This window comes from Corvus brachyrhynchos, unplaced genomic scaffold, assembly GCF_000691975.1.
Source record: "Corvus brachyrhynchos isolate BGI_N302 unplaced genomic scaffold, ASM69197v1 scaffold933, whole genome shotgun sequence".
NCBI classification, from domain to species: domain Eukaryota; kingdom Metazoa; phylum Chordata; class Aves; order Passeriformes; family Corvidae; genus Corvus; species Corvus brachyrhynchos.
Window position 1 is genome coordinate 400,314 of NW_008237401.1, and position 12,615 is coordinate 412,928.

A 12,615-nucleotide genomic window follows, 5' to 3' on the forward strand; every position below is an offset into this window, starting at 1 on the left:
TTAACCTTTAGGAATCAGTGTGTTTAGCATTAATGAGGGTTCCCATACATCCAACCCTTCAATCCTTAGGATTATTGGTAACAGCTGACTGACTGACACTTTGCTTGTCGGAGATAATAAAAGGTGTATTTAGCAGCTTTCTTCTTTTTTTAGAAAGTTTCTCAGTCCCCCCAGATGTCACAGCAACTACCTCCACCCCCTCAGCGCGGCCGGCAGCCATCGACCTCCCTCCCTCGGGAATCGTGAAGGGGATGCACAAGGGATCCAACCGCTCCAGCCTCATGGACACTGCAGATGGTACGAAACCTTCTGCAGTTTTCAGAGAGGGCTTAAATCGCAGGGTTTGTTCTTCCAACTCCAGTCTAGCTCGTTGAAGCACATCACAAAACTGGAATGGTTTTGGCACTGGCATTAAGACGTTACTGTGCCGCCGTCGTGGTTTGGCATTCAGGAGGAATTCCTTCGTGGACAGGGTGGGCAGGCCTTGGAACTGCCCAGGGAGGTGGTGGAGTCCCAATCCCTGGAGGTGTCCAGGGAGCGACTGGATGTGGCACTCAGCGCTCTGGTCTTTCCCTCCAGGTGTTCCTGTGAGCAGCAGAGTCTCCACAAAAATTCAGCAGTTGTTGAACACCTTGAAAAGACCTAAAAGACCACCCCTGAAGGAATTCTTTGTGGATGATTTTGAAGAAATTGTGGAAGGTAATAGCGCAAATAACAGTTTTATGCACATTTGTTACAATTAGACACTCGGGGAGCTGAGTTCTCTGTGCTGTTGTTCTCAAGGTTGACTCAGATTCGCTCTTTGCAGCAGCCTCCATGAACAGTCTGACACAAAACCAGTGTTTGAAGTAATTCACTGTTCTGCTGAGCTCTGGGGGACCTCCTCCTCAACACTAAACTTCTTAAAAAAGGCAAATAGATTTTTAAACCCCCTTCATTTTCTTAGGCTACTTTCATTAATTTCCCAAAGGGGATTGTCCTCACTGGTAATTTCATTCCAGCTAAGGATTTCTTTTTTCCAGTTCTGTGTTCCTTTCCCAGATGTGTTGAACACCTTTGAACAACATCCTGTGGGAAGACTCCGTTCGTGATGTCTTGTTTTGAGTGAGACTTCTTAGGAAATGGGATGGAATGAGTTGTTAAACGCTTTTCCTCTTTTCCTTTAGGTTTGTTTTGAGTTTATTTCAAGCTGAACTGTCAGGTGACAAATGGGCAGAGATGGAGAATATTGTTTTATCTGGATTATATTAGAAATATCCCAACAGATACTGGAAATATGGAATTTTCTTAGTTCCGCAGCCCGACCCGAACCAGCCCAAGCCCGAGGGCCGCCAGATGACCCCGGTGAAGGGAGAGCCCCTGGGAGTGGTCTGTAACTGGCCTCCTGCCTTGGAAGCAGCTCTGCAGCGCTGGGGAACCACTCAGGCTAAATGTCCCTGTCTGACAGCACTGGATGTGACAGGAAAACCAGTTTATACCCTCACGTATGGTGAGTTGAGCCTCCGCCCTGCCTTCCCCTGCTCAGCTGCTCCCAAAGAGCAGCAGTGGAGAGAGCACAGGGCTCGTGGGTTTACAGGGGTTGTGAAAACCTTCCTGGTCTCTGAGAGTGTTGTAGACAGAGCAGTGTGGCTGTTGATGGTAAAAACAGCCAGGATGTGAGCTGTTCTCTTGTGCTGCTTGATCCAGAGCTGTGCAAGTCTCTGTTCTCTGTGTTCCAGGCAAACTCTGGAGCAGAAGTCTCAAGCTGGCCTACACCCTGCTTAATAAACTGGGGACCAAAAACGAACCCGTGTTAAAACCTGGAGACAGGGTAATGACTTTGGGATTCTCTGCTTCTCGCTCTGGAGTAAAACAAGGGGCTTGGGGGCTGGAACTTAGCACAGACACCACAGTGAGACTCTAACCCCGGGGACGAGGCTGCTTGGGACAGAAATTGGTGTGAGTTTTCAGGGGTTCTGGCTCCTCTGTGAGCAGCTTCTTGGCTCTGGGCTTTGAAATACGTCTGAGGAAGAGCACGCAGCTCTGAGGGAAGTGCAGGCTTTGATGTCTGTGTCTTGGCTGTGTGTGAGCCTCACGTGCCCGGGCACTGCGTGAGGAGCTCAGGCACATTCCATACATTCTGGGGGAGGCAGAATGTGAAATAACACCAAGTTTGTCTGAGTTTTAGTCGCTCTAGGTCTGGATTTTGAAATTTTAACTTGTTTCAAGTAACAGCACACATGTGTGGGTTGCAGGTAGCCCTTGTGTATCCCAACAACGACCCCGTGATGTTCATGGTGGCATTTTACGGCTGTCTGCTGGCAGAAGTGATCCCAGTGCCTATAGAGGTACCTCTTACCAGAAAGGTAACGTTGATGGAACTTGGAGAAGCGATGTGGGATGGAAACCAAGTCAGGCCATCAGCCTCTGACAGCGTTTCACAGCCTCCAGCTGCTGCCTGAGCAGCTCTGTACCAACAAGGACCTTTGGGAGCCCGGAATGGCATTTAAAAATGGAAAAACATATTGACCAGAGCTGTGCTGAGCAGCTGGAGATGGTCAATTCTCCTAAATGATGCAGTGTTCATTTCCTTATTGCAAATAATTTATACAGAACAGATTTTAGTGTGGATCTGCCCCCTGGTTGATGGGAGGGGGCTCAATCCAGCCTTGCTGAGCTCTGCCAGGCTCTGACTTTGCTGGAGGTGGAGGTGCTCAGTGTTCCTGAAGACTTGGAGGCACTTTCTGTAAATTCTTTGCTCAACAAAGTGTTTTCTTTACCCTCACCAGAAGTTTTGCACTGTTGCCATATTAGTGCCCTGTCGAAAGCTGTGTGAAACTGTAGGATTCCATAAGAGGAAACAAAAGCAAGAGGCTCGTGGCAAACATGGTGGCAGGAGAGGTGGCAGTGAGCTGGGAACTGGTCTGGGAACACTCAGGGACTCACAGAGCTTTGATTTCATTCTCTGCACTGTGACAGACTGCTATAGCAACCAAATGCAAAATTAAAACTTCTCCAGTATTTGCCCAATCAGTTTCTGAGTGAGCCTCCTCATTTTATCATTGTGCAACAGAGATTGGCTCCAGGGGATAGAGAGGTCTCGTTATTCCGGTGTAATTACATGTTTTGCTTTTTTTGCCTCCCGATTCCTCTTTGCAGCATCTGGGTTTCCATTAATGCCAGGAGATGGGGTGTGCTCCATGCCTGGGTGCTGGGCAGGAGCACTTGTTTTCCCTGGATTTCACATCCAGTGCGTTTTAATCTTGCCAAGGTCACGTTTCATGGGATCACAGGGTGCTTTGAGTTTGAGGGGACCTTAGAGACCATCCAGTTCCATCATTTGCCATGGGCAGGAACACCTTCCACTAGCCTAAGTCCCTCCAGTAGTGATTCTGGGATGCTGAGTGTGTGTGGGAATGGGTTGTTTGCTTCTTTTCCTCACCATAACGTTACCCCCAGTCCGCAAAGCATTATCAAACCTTGGATTTTGGTAAGGGAAAGCTGACTTCTGTCATCTTTGAACAGGAATGACTTTTCCCCTCTTCCCTCAGGATGCTGGTGGGCAGCAGATCGGCTTCCTGCTGGGGAGCTGTGGGATTGCTCTGGCCCTCACCACTGAAGTGTGTCTGAAAGGGCTCCCAAAAACCCAGAATGGAGAAATTGTGCAGTTTAAAGGTGAGTTGGTTATAGACTGGCTTTTGATTGTACTTCAGCTGCAGCTGAGCCATCTGAAAGGAGCTGTCAGGACTCTGAAAGCGCTTGAGGGGCAAAGGGGCAACTCCTGATCCCATCACCAAAATATTGTAGGATTTGTGCTGAGATCAACCCATGTGTGTGACACAACTGCTCTGGTGTTCTGGGGGTCACAAGGAACGACCTCCCAAGCCAGGGTTGTGCTCAGGTCCCTTCAGTGGCATTTGGCAGGTTCCAAGGCAGCTTTATTCACAAGCTTTATTTAGGAATGCTGCAGGGATCTTCCCTGAGGAGAGGAAGTACCTTGTTGCCCACTGAACTCCCTGATGAGAAATGAGATGAACTTTCTGGCTGGTAGCTGGGCTTGGCTTGGAATTTTGCTTGTGTAACTGAACTTGGACAAATGATGGGGTTTAGTGTATTCTTGCAGAATATAAATCCCTCAATAAATAAACTGATATTAATGTACCGTTTAATTTTGGCTCCAGGTTGGCCCAGACTCAAATGGGTTGTGACAGATTCAAAATATCTCTCCAAATCTCCCAAGGACTGGCAGCCCAACATCTCAGCAGCAGGAACTGAGCCAGCATATATTGAGGTAAGTAGTGAATGGGGAATAGAAAGTACCTTCCGTGAGCTGAATTGAATGTTCTAATCACCAGGGAGAGAATGGTTGCACCTCACTCCCTTAAACTTCCCACTTGCCTGCCACTGAAACAAGTCTTTCACTGTGGACATCCTGCTGGGAAGCTTACTTTAGGTTTGAATCCCTTCGTGGCCTTGGGCACTGCTCGGAATAAGTTGGAGAACAGTTTTTGTTCCAAAAAGTGAGGGATGGAGAGAGCTGAGCTCTGGGATGGTGTTTGATAACACACATTCCTGGCAGTGCTTGAGCCAGCAGCAGTTTGAATTCTCTGTTCTTCCTGGTAGTGCTGGTTGTTGTTCCTAGGCCAGAAGGCGACTTGTGGGGATTGCAGTGGTTTGGGTGCTAGTTCAGCCATCCTGAAATTACAGGTTGGCTTTCAGTTCCTTACGGGATCAGGAAGAGATGTCGTGAGCAGTGGCAATAGTGAAACCAACACAAACACGTTCATTTTCCTCCCATCTCCGTGGAGATTTTCCATGGGTGCTGCCACAATAACCATCTCCTCGGGTCTAAGCTTTGCTGATCCCGTCTTACACACAGATGGTTTTTGGGTTTGTCTCAGCAGCTTTAGAGAAAACTTTATTTTCCTGTGGATTCTGTGATTTAATTTCCTTCCTGTGTGGGATCCAGAGCCCCCCCCTGACTCTCCTCTCTCTTGTGCAGTACAAGACCAGCAAAGAGGGCAGCGTCATGGGTGTCACCGTGTCCCGTGTGGCTATGCTGGCTCACTGCCAAGCCTTGTCTCAGGCCTGCAACTACTCTGAAGGTGGGTGAGAGCACAGAACATCAGAGGAATGAAGGCTCAACATTGTTTTAAGTGGTTGCCTCTCATATCTTTAGCAGCTGTCTCTGAGTAACCAATATTTACTGGAAAAAGTAAATAAAATTTTCAAGTGCGGATTCATTCTCCCCCAAAAGTGAAAACTAGCTGTGATGTTTTTCCATCCAAAACTGCATCATTTTCACTGCCATAATGAAGAGGAATAAAAAGTGGGATTTATGTCATGTCTATGAAGTTACTGAGTCTGTTCTGGTGAACCAAAAGAGGAGCAAATGAATGAAAAATGGAGCATTTTCCAACAGTCTCAGGTCCCCTCTCAGTGTACTGATGGCCCATAGAAGTGTCTTCACAAACTTCTGGTGCTGATAGCGTGCAAATACCAAAGCTTCTGGGGCTGAGGCTGCTCTGGTCCTGTGAGGTTTTTTTGGGTAACCCAGATTGGAAGATGCTGGTGCCATTCCAGAGGGTTTTGCTGTAGGTTATGGTTTCTTCTGGTCTGCCTTGTAAATCAAGCTAATTCCTACATCCATTAATGAAACTATTTCTAGAGCTGTAGGTCATATTGCTTTAAAATGCAAAATTTGCCTTGAAGAATCCATCACTGGAGCTCCCATCACTGCTGAGAGTCAGGGCTTGAATGATGTTCTCTGGCTCCGCTGCTCGTGCATAATGAGCTTCAGACCCTTCCTGTCCTACTCAGGGACGTTGCAGGCTGGAATGTGATTTCCTTGCAGCATTCTGGACGTGTTCCTGCTCGGGAATGGATGTGCAGTTGTTACTGTGCGCCACAAGGAGCTCTGATCAGTAACACTCTGATCAGTAACGCCCTGGGCTTGCTGCGGGTGCCCCGTGGAGCAGGTCTGACAGAGCAGTGACAGGTTCATCCGTGTGCAGATTCTGGCATAAATGATGGGCACAGCTGAGCTGGCACATTGCACTTGCCAACTGCACCTTTCTTTTCCCAGGTGAAACAATAGTGAATGTGTTGGATTTTAAGAAGGACGCAGGGCTGTGGCATGGCATTCTGACGGTGGGTTGAAGCGTTCCAGAACTCTCTGTAATGAGAGATTAATGATTACATGGGATATTAGGAAAAATTTCTTCCCTGTGAGGGGGGGAGGCCCTGACACAGGGTGCCCAGAGAAGCTGGGGCTGCCCCATCTGTGGAAACATCCAAGGCCAGGCTGGACGGGGCTTGGAACAACGTGGGATAGTGGGAGGTGTCCCTGCCATGGCAGGGGTGGGACTGGATGAGGTTTAAGGTCCCTCCCAACCCAACCCATTGCAGAATTCCATGATTCTGTGATAACAGTAGCACTTGAGTCCCTGGTTGAGGACCATTACCTGTTAAAACAACCATTCCTCTCCCTGCCAGATCGGCAGTTCTCTGGGGGAACGACAGAGTCAGCCTGGCTAAACCTCTCTGAATTCATGATGGGGTGGAAGTTGATGGGGACTGAGGGTGACTTATTTCTGCTCCATGAGAGGTTTGTGATCCCTTTCCTAACAATCTTTTTCCTGCTTTTCAGAATGTAATGAACAAGCTGCACACTATCAGCGTGCCCTATTCTGTGATGAAAACCTGCCCTCTCTCGTGGGTGCAGAGGGTTCACGCCCACAAAGGTAACTCGGGATGATCCACAGCTTCAGCTTGGAGTTCTCAGGATCCATGAGTGAGGGGCATTAAAATCCCAAATGCCTTAAATCCTTCTTGCTCTTCCGTGCCAAATCTCGAGGGCCCAGAGTTTCACTGATGTCCAAAGATACTCGATTTCTATTTCACAGCTGTAGATATGATTTTCTAGATGGCTTAGGCAGGGCTGGGGCTCCTGTCTCTAAGACACTCAAGGGGAGATTTTAAGCCCCCAGTCATGTAGATACTTGTAAAACTCCTTGCATTGGTAACTTGCCAGAGGTTGGAACAGGAAGTCTTGGGAGGACAGGGGACTTTGCCATTTATTTCTGTGCACAAAGTCCTAATGCCACATGAATGCTGGGGAACAGGATGGGGATCTTGTGACTCGGAGCCAGTTTCTTTTATGAAACCAAGAAAATGGCAGAGTGCAGCAAGAGCACTTGATCCCTGGCCTCACTGAGGGCTTGCAGAGAGTGATAATGATTTATGGCCTTTGAAGGAGGAGCTGTGAGGATGACAGACCCTGGCTCAGGTGGTGGCAGTGGCCTGGATGCCACAGCAGATGCCGTTGTGTGTTGGGTTTGCTCTTCCTGCAGTCTCAGTTGTTTAAGGCTTCCTTGCTTAGGTGAGAATTCCCTCACGTGGGGGGGCTCAGACTGTGTATCCATATGAAAATAACTCTTGGAAAGCTGTGATTTGTCCTGAAGTGTTGTTTCTGCGTTGTTTGCAGCAAAAGTTGCTTTAGTGAAGTGTCGAGACTTGCACTGGGCCATGATGGCCCATCGGGACCAAAGAGACGTGAGCCTGAGCTCCCTGCGGATGCTGATCGTCACCGACGGCGCCAACCCCTGTGAGTGTCCCCAGCCCCTCTCCCAGGCCTCTCACTGCAGCCCCCTGGCATCAGGATCAGCTTCTGAGGGGGTCTCATTTGGGGCAGAGCTCTGCCTCGTGGTGCTTGGGCACAGGACAAGGTGCTGCCATCCTTTGGGTTGGGAGAGATCCTGCAAAGTAGGAGAAGGGAGAGTTGGATGGGGAGCAATGTTTATAAAATCAGAGAATTGTTCAGGCAGAAAAGACCTTTAAGGCCATCGAATCCAACCCTTAACCTAGCACCGTGTTCACCACTAAACCCTGTCCCCAAGTGCCACATCCACACGTCCTCTAAACCCCTCCAGGGACGGTGATTCCACCACTGCTCTGGGTAGAATCCAATGTCTGGACATCCAGTCTGGGCTTGTTCCAATGCCTGACCATCCTTGGAGTGAGATTTTCCTTAATATCCAACCTAAACCTCCCCAGCACAACTTGAGGCCCCTTCCTCCTGTAGTTTCCCAGATCCTCCTCCTGACCCTTCCTGTAGATGGGCATGAAATCAAGTTCTGTGAAGTCCTAGTGGCATCTTTTCTTTCTTCCTAGGGTCTGTTTCCTCCTGTGATGCCTTCCTGAGCTTGTTTCAGAGCCATGGGCTCAAACCAGAGGCAATTTGTCCCTGTGCCACCTCCCCCGAAGCGATGACCGTGGCGATCCGGAGGTAACGGATTGAGTCATCCAGGCTAGGCTTTGTTCACACTTGGGTTGGTCACAGTTGATTTAAGGGTGTAATAAACTCCTCTGACATTTACTGTGTGCGCTCAGGTACTCGAGTCGCTGAGCTGTTAAACCTCCCTCCTGAGATCCGAGTGATTTCTGAGGTGTGTGACAGCTCAGCAGTGCCTGAGCACGGCTTCTCCTGCTCCTGATTTCCACAGCCTGGGAGCTGTTCTGAATCTGAGATGAGATTCGAGATCATTTGGACATTCTCGTGCTCTGTTTCTGTCCGTTGCTGCGTTCTGTAAGAAACAGCCCTGCAGTCCTGTGGCCTGGGAGCTGGGATTTGCCATGGGGTGAGACAATGAGCTGGCAGAGGAGCTGCAGCATCCAGGAGCACAGTTCCTTAGGGATTGAAAACGTGGCTCCTTTGGGTGGGGATCCCTGCTGCCATCACAGTTTGAAATGATTACGCAAAGCAGAGACACTGAATGCGCGGATTTCTGGTGCTGTGCCATCCCCATCTGAGTCTGACACCAAGCCTGGGTGCCTGATTGAGTGTATTTATTGATTTTTGTGTCCTTCCCAGGCCTGGAGTCCCCGGGGCCCCTTTGCCGGGCAGAGCCATCCTGTCCATGAACGGGCTGAGTTTCGGTGTGATTCGGGTCAACACTGAAGATAAAAACTCTGCTCTCACTGTCCAGGATGTCGGGCATGTGATGCCAGGAGGTAAAAACGGGCAGGAGGCTCGTGTGAGATGGTTTTGGGGATGTTTTAGGAGCAGAACGGGTCAATGTTCTCTCCTGTATCAGCCTCGGAGCGGGGGAGGTGGGGCAGCACCAGACTCAGTCGTTTCTGTCACGATTAAATGTGTCAGTTCTCACACAGGGTAAAGTTTGGGAGCTGCTTTAACAAAGCCTGATTTGTCCTAGGCATGATGTGTATCGTGAAACCAGATGGGCCACCCCAGCTCTGTAAAACAGATGAGATTGGTGAAATCTGTGTGAGCTCCAGAGCAGGAGGAATGATGTACTATGGGCTGGCAGGGGTGACAAAGAATACTTTCGAGGTATGTCTAGCAGGATGCATCTTTCTTGCCCCATTTCCTGTGTAAAACTGGTGGTCCTGTATAACCTCTTGGGTCTGTAACTGAAGTGTTAATGTTGTTTTTTAAAAATATGCACTGGAAAACCCCTTGCAGTTAGAGACACTCAGAATTCCCTCCACAAACATCTCCCACCCAGCTGTACCGAGGGTTCCCTCCCCTTCTCCTCTTCCCTCCTCTCGCATTAAGTGCAATTCTTGGGGTGGGGAAGGTTTTGCCATCCTCAGGCCACTTTGCCTCCCGTGTCCTCCCTTGTGTTGCAGGTGATCCCTGTGAACTCCTCTGGCTCTCCAGTGGGGGAAGTGCCCTTCGTGCGTTCCGGCTTGCTGGGATTTGTTGGACCTGTACGTGAGGAAGTTCGGAGCTCCGGCCTTCAGTGTTTCAGAGAAAAGCTTTTGGGGTGAGAGGATGTGCAAGAAGAGCTCGCTGTGAGTTCCTCACGGATGCCTCCTTGTCTTGCAGGGCAGTTTGGTGTTTGTGGTTGGGAAAATGGACGGATTGCTGACAGTGAGCGGGCGAAGGCACAACGCCGACGACATTGTGGCCACTGGACTGGCTGTGGAGTCAATAAAAACAGTTTACAGAGGAAGGTCAGCACAAGAAACCTTGTCCCTCCCCATAAGCTGCTGCATGTAATAAAGTGAAACAGAAGCTTTAGTACTTTCTTGGCTTTCTCTTTGAGTAGCTCAGTTAAAGTAAATATATTTTTGATTTAGGTGGTAATTGCCCTCATCCTGCCCAACACAGATCTTTTTCCCACTATCCAGCCTAGCTTTTCATCAAGTCGGTGCTTTAGGGAAAGCAGTCAAGTAACAAGATACGTCAGCCACATGGAGAAATTAATTCTCTGCCTCTGCAGAGTTTTAGTCGTTAGCTGCTGGCTGGGGCAGCAAGGAAGAGTTTCATTAATGTCCAAAGATACTTGGTTTTTATTTAGCAGTTCTGGGTATAATTTTCTAGATCTTCAGGCAGGGCTGGAGCTCATGTCTGTGAGACTTAGCGAGAGATTTTAAACCATCGTGTAGGTGCCTTTAAATCTCCTTTCATTTGTGCTTTGCCAGAAGTTGGAACAGGAATGTGACAGCAGGTTGGGAGAACGGGGGACTGTGCCATGTGGAAATTTCATCAGAAAGTGGAATTAACCCCTTAAATACTTCCCAGTCTTTCCTTTTGACTCAATGTTAATTGTCTGATGCTTTTTCTCTTGTTTTTGCCCCATGGTTAGTTTAACAACTTCTGTCTTTAATCTCTCCTTGGCTTCCTGTTTCCAAGGAGTGAAACTGGAGTGTGGCCCTGTCCTTTTCCTTAGGATTGCTGTGTTCTCCGTGTCTGTGTTCTATGACGAGAGGATCGTGGTGGTGGCAGAGCAGAGGCCGGATGCCTCCGAGGAGGACAGTTTCCAGTGGATGAGTCGGGTGCTGCAGGTACAGCCAGGGGAAACTGTGCTGGTTTTGGGGTGTGGGCAGAGCAGAGGACACAGGCGTGGCCCCGATGGAGGGAGCCCAGGGATGGAGAGAGCCCAGGTATGGAGGGATCCCAGGCATGGAGAGAGCCCAGGCATGGAGGTATCACAAGCTTTGTATCCCTCCAGGCATGGAGAGAGCCCAGGCATGGAGAGAGCCCAGGCATGGAGAGAGCCCAGGCATGGAGAGAGCCCAGGCATGGAGAGAGCCCAGGGATGGAGAGAGCCCAGGGATGGAGAGAGCCCAGGGATGGAGGGAGCCCAGGCATGGAGAGAGCCCAGGCATGGAGGTATCACAAGCTTTGTATCCCTCTTGGCACAGGGTGTTTGTGCAGGGTCACAAGCTGGGTGCATCTGCTGTGTCCAAGCTGTTCTGTTGTGTCCTGAGGGAACTGGAGTGACAGGACAAGGGGAGCGGCTTCAAACTGAAAGACGAGAAATTTAAGTTAATTTTTGGGAAGAAATTCCTCAACCAGTCTGGAATTCCATGAGAGCGGAGGGGCTCTGGCAGTCACCTCTGAGAACTGCAGAGTGGATGTGTGCTCAGGCTTTGGAGTTCTGCTTTTAGTCTGGATCATGTGGAGCTCGGAGTTCGGCTTTAAAGCCGCCCTTTTCTTTGGAGATGCATTTTCAGCAGGGACCCAATGGGCAGGGAAAGGCCAGAACAGCTGAATGAGTGTGGTCCTAAAAGAATGAGTAGCAAGTACTTCCTTTGAGAGCTGCCTGCACTGCATGTGTGTCATTCCAGGAATGACATCCAGGGAGTGAAGTGTGCAGCCAGGGTGGAAAATCAGGGAAGTACCTGGTGCTCTGAATAATGGATCAGATGCCTGAACGCTGAGGCAAGCGGGAGGGAACAGAGTGTGATGGTTCAGAGGAGACAGATGGATACAATCCCGAGATCAGAATCGTGTGATTCATCAAGCAACTGTGGATATTTTGGGATTTTGGTCATGAAAGATTTAAAAATGGATTGGGTGTCTGTGAAATGGGCTCTAAAGGCAGGGATATACCCAGGCTCACTGCAGGACTCGCTGGTGGTGCAGAGGTGAAATGGGATGTCAGTGATTGACTCACTCCTCCGGCACCTTAAAAGTCCAGGGCTTTGCCTTGCAGTATGTCAGTGCATCAGCAACAGCAGACTGTGCCAGCAGTGCCAGGAGCTCCAGTGACCATCTCTCCTTTCTCTAGGCAATTGACAGCATTCACCAAGTGGGTGTTTACTGCCTTGCTCTCGTGCCAGCCAACACATTGCCAAAAACTCCGCTGGGAGGGATCCACATCTCCCAAACCAAACAGCACTTTCTGGAGGGCTCTCTGCACCCCTGCAACATCCTCATGTGCCCACACACTTGTGTGACAAACTTGCCAAAGCCCAGGCAGAAACAGCCAGGTAACCTGAACCCCTTTTGTTTGGTGTTGTTAAACTGGGGCTCAGTGCCTCAGCCCCAGGAACCCCGGCTCATGTCCTGCTCCCTGTCCCACCTGCTGGGGACCAGAGCCTGTCTTGTGCCCCGTGCCTGGGGTGTGTCCCAGGCCCGTCTTTGCATGTGTTAGTCAGGAATTTTGATTCCCACCCTTGAACTCACTGGGATTCTCCCTCCTGATGAATAGAGACCAGCAGTGCCTGCTGACCTCCATCAGTGAGGCTTCATTCCCTCTCCTCTTGCATCCGTGCCCAGGAGCGGTGGGATCCTGCAGAGACTCTCGGTACCTTTGCTCTGCTCCTTCCCAAAGTGCTGATGTCTCTCCACAGGTGTGGGCCCTGGCTCTGTGATGGTGGGGA

At 49.7% G+C, this 12,615-nt stretch overlaps 1 protein-coding gene across 3 annotated transcripts in view; it reads left to right on the forward strand.

The window, feature by feature from the left end:
• DIP2B (disco interacting protein 2 homolog B) overlaps positions 1 to 12,615 on the forward strand; it is a 46,605-nt gene that overhangs the window by 20,936 nt on the left and 13,054 nt on the right. For 2 of the 3 annotated variants that reach the window (XM_017730753.1, XM_017730755.1), the window contains 18 exons: positions 154 to 297; positions 580 to 699; positions 1,292 to 1,489; positions 1,719 to 1,810; positions 2,235 to 2,345; positions 3,531 to 3,654; positions 4,161 to 4,270; positions 4,982 to 5,084; positions 6,065 to 6,129; positions 6,629 to 6,722; positions 7,466 to 7,585; positions 8,152 to 8,266; positions 8,852 to 8,991; positions 9,195 to 9,331; positions 9,631 to 9,711; positions 9,830 to 9,957; positions 10,677 to 10,791; positions 12,021 to 12,222. In XM_017730753.1, the coding sequence (XP_017586242.1) occupies positions 154 to 297; positions 580 to 699; positions 1,292 to 1,489; positions 1,719 to 1,810; positions 2,235 to 2,345; positions 3,531 to 3,654; positions 4,161 to 4,270; positions 4,982 to 5,084; positions 6,065 to 6,129; positions 6,629 to 6,722; positions 7,466 to 7,585; positions 8,152 to 8,266; positions 8,852 to 8,991; positions 9,195 to 9,331; positions 9,631 to 9,711; positions 9,830 to 9,957; positions 10,677 to 10,791; positions 12,021 to 12,222 (2,199 nt within the window). The remainder of the gene's footprint in view (positions 1 to 153; positions 298 to 579; positions 700 to 1,291; positions 1,490 to 1,718; positions 1,811 to 2,234; positions 2,346 to 3,530; positions 3,655 to 4,160; positions 4,271 to 4,981; positions 5,085 to 6,064; positions 6,130 to 6,628; positions 6,723 to 7,465; positions 7,586 to 8,151; positions 8,267 to 8,851; positions 8,992 to 9,194; positions 9,332 to 9,630; positions 9,712 to 9,829; positions 9,958 to 10,676; positions 10,792 to 12,020; positions 12,223 to 12,615) is intronic. The other variant, XM_017730754.1, reaches the window with a different exon arrangement.